Source organism: Carettochelys insculpta, chromosome 9 (assembly GCF_033958435.1).
Source record: "Carettochelys insculpta isolate YL-2023 chromosome 9, ASM3395843v1, whole genome shotgun sequence".
Lineage (NCBI taxonomy): Eukaryota > Metazoa > Chordata > Testudines > Carettochelyidae > Carettochelys > Carettochelys insculpta.
In genome coordinates this window covers 2452802-2474310 of record NC_134145.1, presented here as the reverse complement: position 1 = coordinate 2474310, position 21509 = coordinate 2452802, and the positions used below count along the sequence as shown (strand labels likewise).

The window sequence follows — 21509 nt, the reverse complement described above, 5'->3', positions numbered from 1 at the left end:
CTGGACCCCAGCTGCGCTCTGGAGTTTGGAACCTCCCCACACGTTTGCTCCAGGCAAGAGGGCTGGGAAACGGGGTGGGGATGTGCTGGGGGGAGGGAGCTCATGAATTCTACGCCCTAAGGGAGCTTGAATTATAGACAGGGCGACCGTATCTCCCTATCCCAAACATGGAACAGAGAGATATGGGGCGGCTCCACCAAGCCTGGGGAGCTGGGAAGGATGTGGCAGCTGCTGGTGATCCCCCCGAGCCTGGGAAAGCAGCAGCCGCCAGGGAAGCTGCAGTTGCTCACGCTCCCCCTGCTTCTCCAGGGTGGTGGTGCGGGGCAAATACAGGACAAGTCGTCCCTTTTAAAAAAGATGTCAGGACGCCTTTTTGGCATCCCAAATATGGGCCCACCCCACTCGGTGTGGGATAGATGGTGTGATGGGGTTCAGGGGGCACCCCGTCTGCAGGCAGATAGAACAGGGTGTTTATCAGGTGACAGAGGCCCAGCTCAGCACAGAGGTGTCAGTGCAGCCGGCAGAGACAGTAATTCCAACACATCTCAGGGACAGGAGCCCGAGGGGTGCCCCAGGTGGGGTCTAGCCACCCCTCAGCACAGGCTGGCTCCTTCCCTCGCTCCCTGCAGCTTCCCACTGCCACCTCCGATTCAACTCCAGCTGGACACCTCCCCGCTCTTCGCTCAGGACAGAGGTGTTACCTGCCAGCTTAGGTCACGGACAGCCAGGGTCATCCCGAGCCGGTGGGAGCTGCTCCGCCTATCACACCCACCCACCCCACTACTAGTTCTAGAATCTGAGGGTTGGAAGAGACCTCAGAAGGCCACTGAGTCCAGCCGCCAGTGACGGCAGCCCCAGCCCCAGCTTTATCCAGGGATTCGTGGGCTGGAAAGTCTCTTGGGAAGCAGTATCGGAGGGGTGGCCGTGTTAGTCTGGATCTGTAACAGCAACGAAGGGCCCTGTGGCACCTTATAGACTAACAGAAAAGTTTTGAGCATGAGCTTTTGTGAGCACAAACATCAGAGCATCTGATGAAGTGAGTCTGTGCTCATGAAAGCTCACGCTCAAAACTCTTCTGTTAGTCTCTAAGGTGCCACAGGACCTTTCGTCGCTGTTGGGAAGCAGTGTGAATTTGGGTAGGTGGGGTCCAGCCTGGGCACCTCGGTGGGAACCACGCGTGCCTGCTTCCACAGACGCAGACCCATGCACACACTTCCAGAGCGCTCACTTCTTCAGCGAAATGGGGCACAGCCCCAGGGCAGGGGGTTACAGTCCCACTGGGACTCCCCCAGCACCAGACAGGCCTCACCTTGGGGTTGTTCCCTCTGTTCACATCCTGAACGCCAGCCCTGGGCCCCACCCCAAGAACCAGCACCTCCCCACTCCCCAGTGCCAGGGCAGGTGCCTTGCAGGCTGGGTCAGTAACTAGGGCCATGGGCTGGGGGAAGCTGCATTGGGCAGAGCCTGTGGAGCTGGGTGACTCATGAGCGGGGTGCATGTGAGACGGGAAGGAGGCCCATGGCTCAGCCCAGGACGGACCTGCTATGCCAGGCCACTGGCCCATGTTCCACCCCCCCTCGCTGCCGATCCTGCACACCGTGGAACAGGGAGAGCCTCCAGCCCAGCTGCTGGTGCCCTGGCGGGGGCTTGGCTGTGGGAGGAGCTTGGAGGCAGGCAGAGCTCTTTACAGCAGCCTTGCACATTGCCCAGCCCCTCTGTAAGAGCTGCTTGCCCGGCCTGGCAGCCTGGAGGGGCTGGCACTGCTGGCCCACCTAGCCAGGCTCCCCCTGGGAAGAGGGGTGGGGCTGTGCCACCCTTTCCAGCGCTCCCTGCACAGACAGCTGCTGCGACGCTCCCCTCTGGAGTCAAGCACAGTGTGGACTGAAATGGGTTCATCCTCTGTCCTAGCCAGCAGCCGGATCAGCCAGCCCATCCTCTGCCCTCCCTCCTGCGCAGTGTGGCAGCCTAGCCCAGAGTCTGGCACAGGCAACGCAGCAGCTGCACAGCCTGCTTGGAAACAATGGGTACGTCTGGCCAGGCCACTTCCTGCCTTCCAGGGACAGCCACGTGCCGATGAGCACCAGGACAGGTGCTTCCCTGGCGTGTGGCTAAGAGCGAAAATGTGTGTTAGTGCCTGGGACCTGTCTGGGCCACTGGTGTGTATGGCTCTGTTCCTGACGGAGTCCCAGGCTGGAAATACACAAGCAGGGCCCTGTGCCCTAGGTGCCCACGCCCAGACCCTGAGATCTTAGAGCAACTTGACAATTCTGGAGCTCTTTGCTGCCCAATTTGACCAGCCGCTCGCTGCTGAAATGCAGCCACCTCTGGGGTGGAGCTTGACAGCTGCTAAACTGCCTCTGCAGCAACGATGAGCTCCCCAACTGCCAGTGGGAAGCTAGTGGCAAATGTGATTAGCCACATTAGTGACTGGGCAGGTCCATGGGGAATCTCCCCCATCCTGTCCAAGCACTGCCAGCCCAGAACCCAGTGCTCGTGGTGTTGAACACCTCTCCCCAGGCCCTGGCATGCACACACACAGTGCACCTCTGCCCTCCTAGCGGAGGAGGCCAAGTGCATTCCCTGGCCAAGGGAGGAGGAGGTTATCTGGGGCCCAGTGACGGACAAGCCTCGTGTGTGACTAAGATGTGATAAGCCAGGTGCAAACTCCCAGCAAGGAGCATGAGGCTGAGAGTTATCTCTCCCCTGGTGGACTCAGGTGCCCAAAGCCAAATGTTTCCAAAGGGCGAGGCAGTCGCGGGCGCATGCCTGATAGTGGCCTGCTCCTGGCTGTATCGGGGCACCAGGAAATGGATGGTGAAATGATTGTCAGCCCTGGGACCAGCCCCACTCTCTGGGGTGCGCCATGTGCCAACACCCAGGGACACTCCTCCAAGGGACCTCTGCCAGGCGCCAGTCTAGGGCAGCTGGGACCCACCCAGCCCAGCTGTGCTTCCCACAGCACCCCCTGCTGGGAGAGGCTGGAACTGGGCAAGCTGGGGTCTCTGCTCCAGTCAGTTGGGGGGCATGGGGAGGTGCAGCCTAGATGGGAGCAGGGTCGTGTAACAGTTTGGGCTGGCAGGTGCAGCACAGGGGGGCCAATGGGCTCAGAGGGACCCAGACACTCTCAGCGCAGTCCCACGAGGCCCAGGCCAGTGGTGCTGTTCTTTGTAGGTGCTGGCTGGGGCCCCCTCCAGACCCACGGCTCCTGCTGCCCAGCCAGGTGCACGCCCACTCTGCAGGCTCTTCATCTGGAGCCTTCAAGCAGCCCTACACCCCACTCCCCCACCCCACAGCAGCAGGAAAGCAAGAGCTCTCGGAGTGAAGGCCAGCCTGTGACTGTCCTTGGGGCTGTCTCTGGAGCTGCCCAGGTGGCTGGGGATGGGGCAGCAGGCCCTAGCTCAGCGGGTTCAATGCTCCCAAGTGCTGGGTGCGGGGACCAGCCCCACAGGGTGCACCTTCCATGCCCATTGCCGACAGCCACATGCTGGGGTTGTGCTGCACTCAGTCATGCCCAGGCCCTGCCCAGACACCTGGCCAGCACAGACACAGATCTCCCCAGCTCTGTCCCCACCCCACCCCCAGCACCTGCCTTCCCAGCTCCAAACCCCATTCCCCAGTGGGGGCTAGTTTGTACCCATCAACCCAAGCCACCCAACACCTCACACAAGGGACATGGGGAAGCTGCATGACCCTGGACAAGGCACAACCTCCGCATGAGAGTTCGGGGTCCCCAAGCACTGCCCCCCATCCGCCAGCAGGAGTGACTCTCACACAGCAGGTAGAACAGGAAGTTTATTAATCAACAGAGGCCCAGCTCAGCACAGAGGTGTCAGCAGAGCCAGCAGTCATTCCAGCCCAGCCCGGGAGTCTGGGGGGCGGATGGCAAAGGTGGGGACAGGTGCCTGCCTGGAGAGGAGCTGGGCTGGCCGTGCCGGGTGGGTACCTCAGTTTCTGCCAACATTCCTGCTTTTTCCACCTGTGCAGAGAATAAATTCTATGTGCACCACCTACAGGAACATGCTGCTGGCTGGGAGTATCGTGGGAGCCCTGCAAATCCGCTGGGCTGCCCAGCGCCCACACAGCCAGGTGACACCTTCCTTCCCCAAGAAAGGGACAAAGGAAGGAGGAGAGGCCGGGCTGCTTTGAACTGGAAATTGTGTGGGGGCAACTGAGTGGCCTTAGGCAGGACAAAGGAGGGCTTGACCCCTCCCCCCAAGATGGAGGTTACCACTGGCTTCTGCTGTCTGCACTGCCAAGTCAGTTCTAGGCTGCATCCCTGCTGCCTGGTCACCCGCAGAGCAAGTCACTGCTGAGGGCAGAGGGGGTGCAGGGCTCAGTGCCCCCCCCCGCACGTTAGTGGCTGAGCCCCCTCTCGCCCCATTCCATTCTGGGCTGAATCTGGCAGCTGCCCACCGCTCCTGGTGCTGCCCTTGGCCTGTGGCTAGAGTGTGACAGGCTTTGGGGGCGCTGGGCCAGCCCTCAACCCTACATCTCCCCCTACCACTGGTGTCAGGAGCACCAGGAGAACCACCCCCCTGCAGCCCAGCCTGGCAGCAGCTTGCCTTGCAAACGGGGAGGAACGGGCACCCAGAGCCAGTGGGGTTCACACCTGAGATCCAAGTCTCAGCACAAGGCTGAGCCACCACTCCAGCCTGGAAGCTGCCAGGGCACGAAGGCTGGGAGAGCAAGTACCAGGGCTGCAGGAACCCGGCCCACCTGGGGATAAACCTCCCACACCAGCGATCACACCCCCTGCCCGCAAAGCAACCCCAGAGCTAGAGATTACACACACGCCACCCAGCTGGTGTCCCTGCCTGACTCATGGCCTAGGCAAACAGCCCACACCTTCCCCGCGAAGGGGCTGCAGCTCCACAGCAAGCCCTGGAGGTTCCCCACAGCCGGCTCCTTGGCAGAGCAGGCGACTGGGTGGGAGTGCTCACGCCCACAGGCCGGGGTGCTGGAGCAGACAGGGAGAAAGATCTCCCCCCACCCCGGCTCATGCAGGGCCACATCTGGGGACTCTGCCCACAGGGCCTCCGCGGCACTAAGGCTGAGGTGGTAGCTGGGGGCTGACGGCACCTGGCTCCCAAACACCCCTTCGTGGTGCCCCAGCAGGAGGGGGCTGTGCTGCTCCATGTAAGCAGAACAGAACAACAGAGCAGGAAGGGTCTGCAGGCAAGACAAATCTGGGGCACCCCAACTCTACATGAATGTCTCAGAGCCCCAGGACCTGTCCCCCCTCCCCCCGCCGGCAGTCCTGGAGCTGCCAGTTCTAACAGAGCCCAACATCACTTCTGCACCCCAGGCCCCCCTCCCCACTGGGACAGGGCAAAGGGCACCTCGGGCAAGGCTGGGGACTGACCCTAGGAGGCTAGGCAGGACCACCTCTGTCCCAGCCACTAGGCTCACAGCTGGAGAACTGGGCTGTAGGGCCCAGCTGGGCCAGGCCTGCAGGCTGTGACCAGCTCAAGCCTCTGCTACAGGGCTCAGCCCAGTCTAGTGTCCAGGGGCAGGACTCAAAGCAGGTGGCTTTGCAGGACTGGGGAGCTGGATGTTACCTGCTGCTCCCGTGCTGAGCCCGGAGGGCAGGTTGGCTAAGGCCTGGGAGCCAGAGGGTCCAGGCGCTGGCCAGGGCTGAGCTAGCTCGTGCCGCAGGCCAGACTGAGCACACACAGGGAGACAGTCGGAGACTGCAAGGCCTTTGCCCCCTCCTGCTGCCCCTGGCTAGCAGGGGCCTGAGTGTGAGTGTCCCCTGGGTGGGGAGGGGCTGGCTCAGAGCCAGCTGGCCCTGCCAGGAGCAGAGGGGCAGCCACCCTGCTGCAGGTGGCTCAGGCTCAGGCTCAGGCCCAGGCCCGGGTCTGTCTGCCCTGTGAGCTCCCTGTCAGGCCTGTGCATGCCCCAGCCCGCAGAGCAGAGCAGAGCAGTCATGGCGAACTGGCTGGGGGAGGGATGGAGACAGACCTGCTCGCCTGGCTTGGACCTGCCAGACAGCCTTAGTCACCAGCCAGGGATTCAGGAGGAAACCTCAGCGCCTGAGAGGCACCAAACGGCCACCTAGCTTGGCTGGGGCGTCCCGCGGCCCTGGCACACTGGCTCTGGCTCTGGCTGGGGGAGCCCCCGGGGCGGTTACCCTGAGCCGGGGCGCGGGGGGAGCAGGACTCCTGGGTCCCATCCCAGCTCTCCGGGAGGGGGTTTCCGGGGCTGGAGTGCGGTCACCTCCCCCGTGCCCCGATTTCCACGCGCGCGGAGGGGGCCCACTGCGGCGGGGCCCCAGCGGTGTTTGCGCACAAGGCGCAGCCCCGCGGCGCAGGCTGGCCCGGCTCGGCTCGGCTCGGCTCACAGGTGGCGCTTCATGTGCAGGGCCAGGTGGTCGGAGCGCGAGAAGGCGCGGTCGCACAGCGCGCAGTGGAAGGGCCGCTGCCCCGTGTGCTTGCGGTAGTGGCGGGTCAGCTCGTCCGAGCGCGCGAACTTCCAGCCGCAGCCGGCCCAGCTGCAGTGGTAGGGCTTCTCGCCTGCGGGCGGGGGCGGGCGGGTTAGCGGCGGCCGCGGCGCCCCCGGGCCCAGAGACCCCTCCCCCGCCCGCCCGGGCCCCAGCGCCCCCTCCCCCCTCCCCCCCGGGCCCAGCGCCCCCTCCCCCCGCCCGCCTGGGGCCCAGAGACCCCTCCCCGGGCCCAGCGACCCCTCCCCCCGCCCGCCCGGGCCTCAGCGCCCCCTCCCCCTCCCCCCCGGGCCCAGAGACCCCTCCCCCGCCCGCCCGGGCCCCAGCGCCCCCTCCCCCTCCCCCCCGGGCCCAGCGCCCCCTCCCCCCGCCCGCCTGGGGCCCAGAGACCCCTCCCCGGGCCCAGCGACCCCTCCCCCCGCCCGCCTGGGGCCCAGCGCCCCTCCCCGTCCCAGAGACCCCTCCCCCGCCCGCCCGGGCCCAGCGCCCCTCCCCGGGCCCAGAGACCCCTCCTCCGCCCGCCCGGGCCCCAGCGCCCCCTCCCCCTCCCCCCCGGGCCCAGCGCCCCCTCCCCCCGCCCGCCTGGGGCCCAGAGACCCCTCCCCGGGCCCAGCGACCCCTCCCCCCGCCCGCCTGGGGCCCAGCGCCCCTCCCCGTCCCAGAGACCCCTCCCCCGCCCGCCCGGGCCCAGCGCCCCTCCCCGGGCCCAGAGACCCCTCCTCCGCCCCCCCGGGCCCAGCGCCCCCTCCCCCCACCCGCCTGGGGCCCAGAGACCCCTCCCCGGGCCCAGCGACCCCTCCCCGGGCCCAGCGACCCCTCCCCCCGCCCGCCTGGGGCCCAGCGCCCCTCCCCGTCCCAGAGACCCCTCCCCCGCCCGCCCGGGCCCAGCGCCCCTCCCCGGGCCCAGAGACCCCTCCTCCGCCCGCCCGGGGCCCGGCGCCCCCTCCCCCCCGGGCCCGGCACCCCCTCCCGGCTCGCTACCCCGCGCCCCCAGCCCGGGCCGGGCCGAGCGCACTTTTCCTGCTCTGGACCCCGTCCCAGCCAGCGCCGCGTCGGCCGGGGTCCCGATCCCCCCGTCGCCGCCCCCGCGGGATCGGGCCCGGCTCACCCGTGTGCGTCCGCACGTGCGCCTTGAGGTGGGAGCTCTTGGTGTAGGTCTTGCCGCAGCCCGGGTACTCGCAGCTGTGCGCGGCCGCCCGCTTGCGGGCCCAGGGCCGCCGGCCGCGCCGGGCCCTGCCGTGCTCCGGGGGCGCCAGGCCGGGGCAGAGCTCCAGGCAGGGCGAGGGCGAGGGCGAGGGCGGGGGCGTCCCCAGCGGCAGCTGCCGGAACACGCTGAAGTGTCCGTGGAAGTGGGGCGGCCCGAAGCGCGGCGCGCCCCGCAGGTGGCAGTCCCCGGCCGGCTCCTCGCGGGGCCCGCGCGGCGGGGGGAAGCCGTGGGGCGCGGGCAGCGCCGGCCCGAGGAGCGGGTACTGCAGGCAGGACGGCTGCGCCGCGGGCTCCCGCTTGAGCCGAGTCAGCGGCGGGGCCCCGAGCTCCAGGGGCAGGGGCAGGGGCAGGGCCGGGCCGGGCGGCCCGCAGGGGGCTCGCAGCTCCGCGTACTCCCGCCGGCGCGGCTCCCAGGGGCCCGGCAGCTCGGCCGCCAGCAGCTCGGCCATGAGGCTCTGGCTGTCGGGGCAGGGCGCCCCGGGCGGCGCGTCGCAGCTCTCGGGGGTGTCGGGCAGCGGGTAGACGCGGCCCTGCGCCGGGCTCGCCGTGTGCGCCAGGATGAAGTCCAAGTCCACGAACCGCCCCAGCTCCAGCTCGTCCTCCTCCCGCTTGACGCCGGCGCAGCCGCCCTCCATGGCGGGGAAGCGGCGCTGCGGGTCCTGCGGGCGGCAGAGCGGCTCAGAGCCGGCGGGGACAGCGGGAGCCGCCGCCTCCCGGAGCTCAGCTGCGGGCGCCGACCCGCCCCACCCCGCCTGACCACCGCCCGCTCCCGCGGGTCCCTCGCCCCACGCCGCCGGACTTACCGCCGACCCCCCCGCCCGCCACTCGCCCCCCGACTTACCGCCGACCCCCCCGCCCGCCCCTCGCCCCCCGACTTACCGCCGACCCCCCCACTCCCTCGCCCGCCCCTCGACCCCCGCCACCGGACTTACCGCCGACCCCCCCACTCCCCCGCCCGCCCCTCGCCCCCCGACTTACCGCCGGACCCCCGCCCCGCTCCGCCCCCTTAGCCCCAGCAGAGCCCCCGCGCGGCACCTACGTGGGGCGGCAGCGGCGGCCTGTGCTCCGCGGGCAGGAGGCCGGCGAAGGAGGCGATGGGCGGCAGCGCGGCTCCCCCCGCGGCCATAGCGCGCTGCGAGCGCCGGGCCCTCTCCGGCCGGGCCGCCGGGCCCCCACCTGTTATCAGCTCCCCCGCGCCCCCATTGGCCCGCACCTGCCCGGCTCGTCAACCCATTGGCCGCCGCGGCCGGGACGCGCCCCAGCCCCGCCCCTCCCCCCGCGGGGAGCGGCAGGTTACGCTGGGCTGAAGGCCGGGGGGAGGGCGCAGCCCCCCGGCGCGCTGGGAGCCCGCAGCCCCCGCCCAGGGCTAGGGCCAGCCCGCCTCGCCGCGGTGCCCGGGGCTGGCCCCGTTCCCGGAGTGGCCCGCGCTCCCCGGCCCGGTGGAGCGGTCCCTGCACGTGCACCCCGGCCCGGCTGCGCCCCGGTTCCCCGGCCCGGCGGAGCGGTGCCTGGACGTGCACCCCAGGCCGGATGCGCCCCGTAGTGGCCGCGCACCAGGCGGTACCGGGAAGGTCCTGCCTGCTGCCAAGCTCCGGTTACCTACCCGGCCGCTCGCGGGGCTTTCCAGCCCGGCTGCCCTGCGGAGAACCCCCGGGGCTGGGCGCTCGCGGCCCAGCAGGTGAAGCGCACAGCCGCTCGTTTCGCTTGGCCCGGGCTCCCCGGGGATCGCGGCCCGGCAAAGGGAATCCCGCGGCTTTTCCGAGACCTGCCCGACGCGCTCCCAGAGCGGCGCGGGCGGCGGCCCGGGGTTCTCCGCGCAGGTTCCAGCCGCGGGGGGCGCCGGGCAGCGCTCCCCTGTACCCCTGTCCGCGGGCGCAGCGGGGCAGGCCGGAGGTGTGCGCAGAGCCGCGGACCCCCGGGGGAAGGAGCGCGCGCCAGCGGGGACTGGAAGGGGGACCCGACCGGGCGCAGACCAGGGGAAGGCGCCCTGCTCCCGGCGGGGTTCTCTGCAGGCGGACGGGGCCGGCTGCCCGCCGTGCAGGGCCGCTCGGGGAGACTCGGGCCTGCTCACAGCCGCCCCAGGGACGCGCGGCGCAGAGAAACAGCGACTCGCCTGGGAACAGGTAGCACCAGGCCCGGGCGCTGCGCAACGAGGCGGCCTCACAGCGGGGTCCCCGCTTCGGGGCCCAGCGCCCCCAGGTCTCGCACAGGCGCTTGCGGTAGGGAGCGGGGCCTGGCCGTGCGCTTCCCCGGCCCAGAAACTCCCTCGGGCGGGTTTCACCGGCCGCGCAGTGGCTCGGCTGGGAACAAGCACCTCACTCCACCCCCTTCTCCTGGGCCTCAGGCCTGGGGGGGTCCCGCACTGCCGAAATACACAGGCCTCCCCCCGGCTTCACAGGCCAGTTACCCGCGGCCCCAGCCCAAGGGGACACCGACAGACGGGCGTCTGGAGAGCCCCTGCTCCTGCCCAACCCCCCTGCCGGGGCGGAGCGCGGGTTTCAGGCCCCTGCTCGGCTTGCACGTGGTCGCTACTGTGCGGCAGGGACCCCGGGCGGGTGCCTCAGTTTCCCTGGGCCCAGCTTCGGCGCACAGCGGCGCGGGACTTTGGGTGGGTCACGGTCTGTCTGCAGCCTGGCAAGGGCCCTTCCTCCGTGCGTAGCCCAGGCGGCCGGGGACCCAGCGCAGGGCTCTCCCCGGCATACGAGCCCCCCCGAGCGGCGCTGTGCCCACGCACACCCACACCCACACCCACACGCACACGCGCCTTGGGGCCTCGCACCTGGCGGCCCGCGGCCCCACGAGCTCTGGACGTGCCGCCCAAGAGGCACAAACTCACTCACACCAGCGCACGGGCGCCCTCGCCGCAGGGCCGCCGGCCGCCTGCCCCCTGCCCAGATCTGGGCCGGCCCGGCCCGGGCCTCCGCTAGCCCTTTTATAGCCGTTATTTTTAACTCTGCCTACGCAAATCCCGGCTGCCGAGCGAGCCGAGCCGAGCCCGGCCAAGGGGAAATGGACTGGGAGCGCGTTTCCTGCCCTGGGCCAGCGGCCGCCTGCGCCGGGCCGGGCCGGGGGCGGCACCTGTCCGGCCTGCGGGGTCCCGCCCCGCTCCGCTCCCGGGTCTGAGCCAGGCCGGGCTTGGCCCGGAGAGGCCTCGGGGCCCGCTGCCCAACAGCGCCGCCAAGGGCAAGTGCAGCCCGGCCAGACCCCGCCCGGCTCTGTGCGCGGCCAAGGCGCCTGCAGGAGCCGGGCCGGGCCCGCGGGCAGCGCCGGGAAAGGGGGTGTCAGCGGCGCCTGTCGGACACTTTCCCGCCCGCAGCGGCCTCCACGGAGAAGCGCCGTCCCCGGTAGCGGCTGCAGCGCAGCGCAGGGAGCCGCCCGCCCAGGGGCAGCCGGGGCAGGACCGGACGCTTCGCAAGCAGGCACCGAACCCGCGGCCCCGCCCAGGCCGCCTTCCGGCGGAGCGAGCCCGGCTCCTAAACGCCCTGGGGCTGGGGCCGGGGCGGGGCGGGCGCTGCCTGTGTGCCCGGGGCGCGGCCCGTGCAGCCGCGTAGGACACAGCCGAGGGCCCGCGGCTTGGGGCAGCCGGAGACAAGCCGGGGAGAGCAGCCGCACAGAGCCGGGCTCCAGCCCAGAGCGCCCCGCCGGCCGCAGCCAGGGCCGACGTGCGGTCCCGAGCAGGGCCACTGCGCAGGGCGGCCCGGCCCGGCCGCTAACGCGGGAGACGCGCATGGCTCGGCGCTGGAGCGCGGCACTTCCCCCCGATCGCCGAGGGTCCCGCAGCCCCGCTCCCGCCCCCGCAGAGCGACAGCCGCCGGGGCAGGGCCGGACGCGCGGCCCGGGGGCTGCTGCGAGGGCACAGAGCGGACGCCCGGCCCGGCTCGCTGCGCCCCACGCGGGGGCTGAACCACCCCGCAGCCCGCCTCGGCTCCCCCCGAGCGCCCCCTCCGGACTCACCCGGGGCCGAGCGAGAGCGGGGTCTGGCCGGCGCCGTGCACGGGGGCGAGGGCCCCGGTGTAAGCAGCGACGCCCTCGAGCGGTCCCGGGCTGGGTCCTGGCGGAGCTGCCCGACGCTCTGGCCGGCGCGGCTGAGGGTGACCCGCTGCGGGTGGGGGCCTGCCCCGCGCTCAGCCAGGAGGGAGCCCGGAGTTCCCCGCAGCTGTGCCGCGCTCACGCCGCAGCGGTGTCGCTCGCGCTGGCAGGGCCGGGCTCTGCGGGGTCCGCTGGGGGACAGTCATGCCCCGGCTCCCGACCGCGGCGCCAGGCTTCCCAGGGGCTCCCCCGGGGGCCCGCAGAGGCGGAGAGCGGCCTGGGCGGGGATCTGCGCTCTGCGCCCCACTGCTGACCAGCCAGCGGCCGGCGGAGCGGCCCGGGACCGGAGGCAGCCGCCCCGCTTCCCTTGCCGGCTGGCGGCCATGGGGCAGAGGGGCAGCGGGGGCCGGAGCAGGGCACTGCCAGTCTCCGCGTGGATTCGCCTGCGCGCTCTGGCCAAAGCCTCGGGGAGCGGGGGCAGCAGCGCCAGACGTGCTCCGGGGCTGCTCCCCCCCAGGGCTCCCAGAAGCAGCCGCCCCTGCCCGTTCCACACCTGGCCCGGATTAGGTCTGGGGGTCGCTGGGCTGCAGCCGGCCCCCAAGGCCCCAGCCAGGGAGTCAGTGGAAGGAGGTTCCCCGTGGGGACACCCCTGGGGCTTTCCCGGGGCCTGGAGGAATCGGAGAACTCCAGAACTGGAGAGGTCATAGACTCCCGTCCCCTGCCCTAGGGACAGGACCAAGCCCAGCCGAGAGGTGTTTGTCTCACCTGCTCATAAACCTCTGTAGCCACGGAGGCTCCACAACCTCCCCAGGTAACTTATTCCAGTGTGCAACCCCCGGACAGGTAGGAAGTTTTGCCTAATGTCCAACCTAAACTTCCCTGGTGCAGCTGAAGCCCCTTGCTCCTTGTCCTGTCCTGGGCGGCCAGAGGACAATTTTCTCCCTCCTCCTTGTAACAGCTTTTAGGTACCTGAAAACCGCTGCCCCCTCAGCTCTTTTCCAAACCACCCTGCCCAGTTCCCACAAGGGTCTGCCACAGGTCAGACTTCCTAGACCTTTCAGCAGTCAGTCACTACTCGCTCCTGCACTGCGGTTTCTTGCCTTGGGGAATAGGCCCCAAGAAGCCCAAATGGAATAAAGGTCCCTAGGGGAAGAGGCAGGTCCCAGGCACAGCATTCACCCAGCATCGCCAGCACTTGCACCCAGAGGGACCCCAGGGCACTGGGCCCATGGTGGTGTTTCACCACCTGTGGGGGTTGCGTACAGGACCGGACAAGGAATTTCGGGGAGCCTCTCTGCTGCCTTTTGTTGCAGAGTGACTGGCCGGCCCTGGGACTGCGGAGACAGCCCACCAGGCATGAGCCATGCAGGAGCCAAGGGCTGGAAGCACAGCACACACACAGCACAGGAAGGGCTGGCGCAGGCTCATGGGTTTGAAGCTAATCTCATGATTTCTGACTATTGGGCTGTCCCTAGTGCCCAGGACCAGAAGATGCAGCTGCCCCCAGGGATGAGTGGGGGTGTATGGCTCTTTCACTGTCAGGAAGCCCCATGGAAAGCAGCCAGTCTTACCTGCTGCTGCTGATGCCACAGGACAGGTGGTAGAGGGATGGTCACCCCAGCCAGGCTGCGGGACTAACACTACCTCTGGAAGGAGTGATTTCCTGAGGACTGTCTCACACTGGCACCGAGTCATCCTCAGTGCATTGGATCAGAGTCTCACAAGCTTCTCTCTCTCCTGTGGGGCAAGGAAGTTCTAATATCCCCTCTGTGCAGATAGGAGCTGACACAGATGAAGTCTGTAGCAAAGCAGGGACTTGAACTCAGGTCTAGAGAGGAAGTGACAGCTACAGATCGTAAAATAAAATAATGGAGCAAATGGAAGAAAGGGGAACTAGGCAGTAATGAATGCAAAGCTGAAGCTAGGAATTGCAGAGCATTGATAAGGAAAGCAAAAGGACGCGACAAGAAATGCACGGCCAGCAGAGTTAAGGACAAAAAGAAGAAGTTTTAAAAAATGTAATAGGAATCAGAAGAATCCTGAGAAGCATATTGATCCACTTCCAGATGGAAACAGTAAAATTCGCAATAATAGTGCAGGAAAGGCAGAAGTGTTCCGTAAATATTTCTGTGCAGTATTTAAGAAATACACAATGCAGTACTATCATATAACTCAATTTTCATTCATTCAGTCACTGCTGTATAACATTCTCATCTGGATAGATGTCATACTGAAACTACTAAAGTTAACATCTTTTAAATTAGCCAGTCCAGATAACTTGCATTCAAGAGTTTAAAAAGAGCTGGCATACTGAGAGTGATTTTGAATAAATCTTGCAGCGCTGGAGAAGTTACAAGAGGATTGGAAGAAAGTCACTATGCTAATATTTTAAAAGTTAAGTGAGATGATTCAAGTAATTATAGGGCTATCTGTCTGATACCAGTCCTGGACAACATAATTAATCTCAATCCATTTAGATTTATTGGGGAATAGATCCTGTCAAACTAACTTTGTATCTTTTTTGATGTGATAAGTTTGGCTGATAAAGGTAATAATGTTAATGTAACAGACATTGACACCTATAAGGCATTTGTTTTGGTTCCACACTACAAAATCCTGGCATGATATAAAATGAACAGGGCACACATTTAATGGCTTAAAAGCTGACTGACAGGTCTCGAAAAGCGATGATAAATGGGGAGTCATGCTTGAGTGCGTGTGTTTGCAGTGGGGACCCACAGGGACTAGTTCTTGGCCCTAGAGTGTTAAACATTTTTATCAATCACCTGGCAGAAAAATCACAGCTAATATTTGCAGAGGGCACAAAAATGAGGAGAGTGTTAAGTAATGCAGAGGGCTTGTCACTGATACAGAGTAATCCAGATTGTGCCGTATCCTGGATGCAAGCAAACAATAGTTACGGCATGGTTAAATGAAGCTGTACACAGCCCGGGGCAAGGAGTGCAGGCCACACTCACAGGGTGGGGTCTCTCATCTGGGGCTCCGTGACTGACAGACATGTGGGGTGGGTGACAATCAGCTGCATGCGAGCTCCCAGTAGGATGCAGTGGCTGAACAGGCTAATGGCACCTTGGCATGCAGATACAGGAGCTCTGTCAGGTTTTGGTGGGGGGCAGTGAGGCTGACAGCCATGCTAGGCCCCAGTTTGAGGTGGGAGGAGGCTGGAACAGGTAGGGCTGAGGGTGGAAGGTGTGCGGCTGAGGGCAGTCAGCCTTCAGGGCCCCGCCCTAGCTGGTAGAGTGGCAGAGAGGCACAACGCTGCTCCAGTCCCTGAGAACTGCTCCACACGGCAGTTCAAAGGGGGCAGGAAATCCCAGCCACCCTGGCAGGGCTGGCTAGGGAACAATTCCACCCCGCCCCCTGTTGTCATGTGTGTGACAGAGGCTGGGCTCCCCCTTTCGTGTGTGTGTGTGTTGGCTGGGCTCCCCAGTTCCCTGTGGGCGCATGTGCACTGCCTCCGTCAGCAGCTGGTGGGTGCGATGCCATGGGGGCACACACCTGACCTCAGCACTGGTGCACAAGACAAAAACTCACTCCACTCCTGGATGAAAATGCTCAGAGGGAACAGTGCCTCACACTCCAACCCTCTGCCCCCTGAACCCTCTCCAACACCCCATCCCTCTGCCCTGAACCCCCCACGCTCCACCCAGCATCCTGCCCGCCAGGCAGAGCCATAGCGCAGTGCAGATGGAGACATGCCAGACTGCAGCTGTGGGAAGCCAAGTCAGGTGAATGAAGAGTAGGAGTGTAGCTAGGGCAGGGCAGAGTCAGGATAAGCACCATGGCACTGAGTCAGACTGTAGCTAGGGTGTGGCTGAGACAGGTTACGGTCAAGTCTGTGTGAGCGCCATGGCACTGGGCTGCATTGTAGCTGGGGTGCGGTTGAGTTGGGGTGTAGCTGAGTCAGGGTGGGCTCCATGACACTGTGTCATACTGTAGCTGGGGTGTGGCTGAATCAGGCTCTGGTCAAGTCAGGGTGAGCGCCATGGCACTAGATCAGATGGTAGCTGGGGTTGACTAGGGGCTGGACTGTAGCTCAGATGTAGTTGAGTTGGGCTGTAAAAAGTAAGGGTGAGTGCCGTGGTACTGGGTCAGACTGTATCTGGGGTGTGGTTGAGTTAGGATGTAGCTGAGTCAGGGTGAGTGCCCTGGTGCTGGGCCAGACTATCAGGGGTGTGGTTGAGCTGGGGTGTAGCTGAGTCAGGGTGAGTGCCATGGTACTGGGTCAGGGTGTAGCTGAGTCAGGGTGAGTGCCATGGTACTGGGTCAGACTGTAGCTGGGGTGTAGTAGGGTCGGGCTGTCAGTTAAGTCAGGGTGAGTGCCATGGCACTGGCTCACACTGTAACTGGGGTGTGGTTGAGCTGGGGTATAGCTGAATCAGGGTGAGTGCCGTGGTACTGGGTCAGACTGTAGCTGGGGTGTAGTAGGGTCGGGCTGTCAGTCAAGTCAGGGTGAGTGCCATGGCACTGGGTCGGAGCCCAGGCACCCTGCCGAGCTGCTGGCACTTTTCCCACCTGCAAAGGAAAATACAGTTCGGATGTCACCTCGCCAGCTGGGAGAGGAAAATATTTTCAGCAAAACACGTTTTTCCTCCGTTACCCAACAGAACCAGCCATGGAACCGCTACCCCCGTGATCCACCCTTCCCTCGCCCTCCATGCTGCCCTTCTGCTCCCAGCCAACTGGGGGATTTTCCACCCGCATCAGAGCAAAACAACACATTTTTCCTGAACCCCCTCATGACTTTGTGCTGCTCCCTGCACATCTGTCCCCACCTCATGCCTTGCTGCTAAGGGAAGAGACAGTCTGGCTCCCCCTTTTCAAGTCATGGGAGGGCTGGGCCCAGCAGGGGTTAGTTGCTGTCCATTAGGCATGTTCCAGAAGCACCACCATCTGAGACCAGGGCTCCACCACATCAGGTGCTGCACAGAAACGAAGTCTGAGACCACCCTGTGGTCTGGCATTCTAATTAAACACACAGAGTAACTGCCCCATTAACTGCTCCACACACAGATGGGGATCTCAGCCTCGTGGCAGTCAAGTGAAATGCCCAAGGTCACCCAGTGATGCAGTAGCACAGCCAGGAGTGGCACCACAATCCCAGCTAGCCTTAACAATTAAAACACTCAAGGGTAGGGAAATTGTCCTTGTCATGTAATCTTCCCACCTTTGGTATTAGCAGGAATGAGACACGTCCTACTTAACTTGCTTCATCAACTGGTCCCAGTGGTGACAGGTAACACCCCCCTTTTCCCTTCTTCCTTCTCTCCCCCTGTCCCGCCACCCACTACATAACTGTGGACTCTATTTTTCGCCTCCATTTATCGGAGGAAGTGGGTCTGACCCACAAACGCTCATGAGCTAATAAATATGTTAGTGTCCAATGTGCCAGAGGACTCTCCTTGTTTGTAAAGCTACACAGCCTGACATGGCTGCCCTCTGAGACTGCTTTAGCTCCTGCTTCAAAGCGTACTGCTGGCCATGGAACAGAGCAGCCTGTGAGCTGCTCTAGTGTCTCCTGGGAGCTGCCTCCCCTCGATGCTCAGCTCAGAGTTGGGGCCTTGTGGGCTCCTGCCGACAGGAGCCCAAGATCCTCCCGCTTTCCGCAGGACAGGAGGACCAGTGGCCAGGCTGGAGGACAGAGCTTCCAGGCCCTCCCATGGCTCTGTCCCTAAAGCTTGGGGCAAGTCAGGCCTGTCAGGGCCTTAATGGAGAGACATTGTCTGGCTGATTCTCCTGTGTGATCTCCCAGGGGCTAGTGAGGTGCTGATGGCCAGCTGAGGAGCCTGGCCAGCCCCCTCCCAGGGACACAGGGCTTACTCAGAGAGACAGGAATGTCTGCTATGGAGAGCAGAAGCCTGCAGGTGCTGCAGGGATGGGGTCCAGGGCCAGACAATCCTGCAGGGGAGTAGGTGCTTCAGCGGGGATCACTGAAAACCAAGAATTAATCAGCAGAGCCCAGCCTGGCTCCTCAGACACCCCAGCCTGGCTCCTCAGACAGCCCAGCCTGCCCCCCCACCCAGACAGCCCAGCCTGGCCCCCATCAGACACCCCAGCTTGGCTCCACAGACAGCCCAGCCTGGCCCCCCTCAGACAGCCCAGCCTGGCCCCTCAGACAGCCCAGCCAGACCCCTCAGACAGCCCAGCCTGGCTCCACAGACACCCCAGCCTGGCCCCTCAGACAGCCCAGCCTGGCGCCCGCCCCAGACAGCCCTGCCTGGCGCCCATCAGACACCCCAGCCTGGCCCCTCAGACAGCCCAGCCTGGCCCCCGCCCCAGACAGCCCTGCCTGGCGCCCATCAGACAGCCCAGCCTGGCTCCACAGACACCCCAGCCTGGCCCCTCAGACAGCCCAGCCTGCCCCCCGCCCCATACAGCCCAGCCTGGCCCCCATCAGACAGCCCAGCCTGGCTCCACAGACACCCCAGCCTGGCTCCACAGACACCCCAGCCAGACCCCTCAGACAGCCCAGCCTGGCCCCACAGACAGCCCAGCCTGGCCCCCTCACACAGCCCAGCCTGGCCCCTCAGACAGCCCAGCCTGGCCCCACAGACAGCCCAGCCTGGCCCCCATCAGACAGCCCAGCCTGGCTCCACAGACAGCCCAGCCTGGCCCCCATCAGACACCCCAGCCTGGCCCCTCACACAGCCCAGCCTGGCCCCTCACACAGCCCAGCCAGACCCCTCAGACAGCCCAGCCTGGCCCCACAGACAGCCCAGCCTGGCCCCCATCAGACAGCCCAGCCTGGCTCCACAGACAGCCCAGCCTGGCCCCCATCAGACACCCCAGCCTGGCCCCCATCAGACAGCCCAGCCTGGCTCCACAGACAGCCCAGCCTGGCCCCCCTCAGACAGCCCAGCCTGGCCCCCCTCAGACAGCCCAGCCAGACCCCTCAGACAGCTCAGCCTGGCCCCACAGACAGCCCAGCCTGGCCCCCTCACACAGCCCAGGCTGGCTCCTCAGCCCAGCCTGGCCCCCCTCAGACAGCCCAGCCAGACCCCTCAGACAGCCCAGCCTGGCCCCCATCAGACACCCCAGCCTGGCCCCTCACACAGCCCAGCCTGGCCCCTCACACAGCCCAGCCAGACCCCTCAGACAGCCCAGCCTGGCCCCACAGACAGCCCAGCCTGGCCCCCATCAGACAGCCCAGCCTGGCTCCACAGACAGCCCAGCCTGGCCCCCATCAGACACCCCAGCCTGGCCCCCATCAGACAGCCCAGCCTGGCTCCACAGACAGCCCAGCCTGGCCCCCCTCAGACAGCCCAGCCTGGCCCCTCAGACAGCCCAGCCAGACCCCTCAGACAGCTCAGCCTGGCCCCACAGACAGCCCAGCCTGGCCCCCTCACACAGCCCAGGCTGGCTCCTCAGCCCAGCCTGGCCCCCCTCAGACAGCCCAGCCAGACCCCTCACACAGCCCAGCCTGGCCCCTCAGACAGCCTAACCTGGCCCCTCAGAGAGCTCAGCCTGGCCCCCATCAGACAGCCCAGCCTGGCCCCTCAGACAGCCCAGCCAGACCCCTCAGACAGCCCAACCTGGCCCCTCAGACAGCCCAACCTGGCCCCTCAGACAGCTCAGCCTGGCCCCTCAGACAGCCCAGCCTGGCCCCCTCACACAGCCCAGCCTGGCTCCACAGACAGCCCAGCCAGACCCCTCACACAGCCCAGCCTTCGTGATTTGGCAGCTCCTTTCCTAGCGGTGGGTGCCCAGGGAGGGCACAGCCCAAGTTCCCAGCCCAGGGCTGCTCCTGCCCCACCCATGACACATCCCAGAACACCGCAGCCAGCTAATGCCCCGTCCTGTTACTTTACCAGCGGCTTCCCTGAGCCTGGCCCAAGGAGGGGGACCTCATCACCCATATTAGTACAGCCCGGATTTCCCAGTCCCTGCAGGCCAGGAGCTGGGGAGAGGGCCATTACGTACGTGTGTGTGTTCACTTGCGTCATGGCTGCAAGAGTTTACTGTGGCTTTCTGTGCTCGTGTCCCCGTTGCGCGCGTGCAGGCGCGCTGCCCAAAGCTGTGACCCAGGGCTCCCATCCTCGCAGGCTGGATGGAGAGCTGGCTGCTGAGCCAGGAACCACCTGTGTGTTCTGTGTTTGTACAGCGCCTACTGCCGCCGAGCTGCAATCTGGGAATGGTGCTCCCCAGCACTACGGTAATGTGACGAATAATCCTGCTTAATCGTGGGCCCCAGATGGCTCTTGGCCTCATGGGCTACTGCAGGCAATGAGCTACCCCACAGGATGGGCTGATGGGCAGCTGGGATGCAGGGGCAGCACCCCAGTTGGAGACCCACCTTCTTCAGGCACAGGCCACCACGCAGCCTCTACTCGCTGCCGAGCGGGGTGGCTGGGCTGGGGCTTGGAGAGAGGGGATCTAGCCTGGGACAAAGGGCTGTGCCAGGGTTGAAAAGTGTATTACAAGCTGAAGCCAAGAAAACCTGGCTCTCTCCTTGCTGCACACCTTGAGTGGCTGGACACGCCCCTGGGAAACGCGCTCGGTGTGGCAGAACTAGTGTCAGGGGAAATGCTGTGGGGCAGGAGCACAGAGGTCTGCTCTGCCACCTCCTTCCTGAGTGGCCCCGGTCGAGTCCCCTAACAAAATGGGGTTGCTGCTGCCCATCCCTGGTGGGGGCTCAAGAAGGTTGAGCAGCTCAGCTAAGGGTGGTGCTAAAAGCAGCCAGACAGAGCCCTGCCTGCTATCGTGGTGCCTCGGGCTGTGTCTGGGGCTGGATGGTGCAGCCGTGTCAGTGGGATTTTAATCAGTTTAGTTAAACCAGTGCCAGCTGCCGGGTGGGCCCCTTGCAGTGGTGTCACCGCTGGCTCCCGGCAAGCAGGTAAGCTGGGGGCCACCAGAGCTGTGCACCGGTGCTCCTGCACTGTTGCTGTTGCACGTGTAGTTAGTTCTGGCACAGTGGCACAAGCGCTACTTTGTGCTATGTTGCTGTGCACTGGGCTAGCCCCAGTGACCGGCTTCCACACGGGGGGCAAGACCAGTTTAGCAAGAGCAGTTCAGGCCCTGGGTCAGGGCCAAGCAGCCTGACGGTCTTGTCCAGGCAAGGCCCAGGAGTGGGGCAGGATGGGGCAGCCCCACTGATCCCACACGCCACCGTGCTGGAAACAGCCTAGTGTGTCTGCGCTGGACGCACCACAGCTGCTCTGCTGCCCTGCCTTGTGTAGACCCCTCCACAGCATTGGCGCAGGTAACCCCTGGCCCGAGGGGCGGCAGCCAGGGAGACAGGCAGCTGTCCCATCAACCCAGCACTGTCTGCACCGGGCTGAGGTTGGCCTAGTGGCCTCACTCGGGGTATGGGGGAGTTTCTGGCCTGCACAGCCTCCATTCTTGGGGCCATTTTGCATCCACCGCCGGTAGCCCAGCTCTGCTGAGTCAGGCCGGGTCTGTGCTAGAAAGCGAGGTCGGCTGAAGGATGTCCCTCCACGGTCTGTAAAACCCACCCTACTGAGGGGCATTGGTCAGCCGACCTCAGCTTTGCGCCCACAGCCTGGCCTGCAGGGAGGCAGCTGGCCAACTCGGAGGCCAGTCCCTGGCTGGCTGTTGTGAAGCAGCTGCAGCTTCTTGGAGCCCTTATTCGGGCCTGGGTGGGAACTGCTGCTTTTGGCGTTGGTCTAATCTGCTCCATTTCAAAGGCCTAAGAAAGCGTCCCGTAGGACTGTCTTTTTTAGTGAGCCCCAGGGCTGAAGCTGCCTGAGAGCCAGAGGGAGCCCTTATCTGTGCCCCCAGGGGGATGACTCGGGGTGACTCATGGGAAAGGGACACCACTGGCCCTTAGTGCAGGAATCTGGGGACAGTGATCTCG

At 65.5% G+C, this 21509-nt stretch overlaps 1 protein-coding gene across 1 annotated transcript; it reads right to left on the bottom strand.

The window, feature by feature from the left end:
• Positions 1 to 6336: 6336 nt before the first annotated feature.
• Positions 6337 to 8771, bottom strand: KLF17 (KLF transcription factor 17). The gene is made up of 3 exons (XM_075002768.1): positions 8685 to 8771; positions 7548 to 8304; positions 6337 to 6512 (listed from the first exon to the last, which is right to left on the bottom strand). Exons 1-3 carry the CDS (start codon positions 8769 to 8771, stop codon positions 6337 to 6339), a joined length of 1020 nt encoding a protein of 339 aa, XP_074858869.1.
• Positions 8772 to 21509: the final 12738 nt, after the last annotated feature.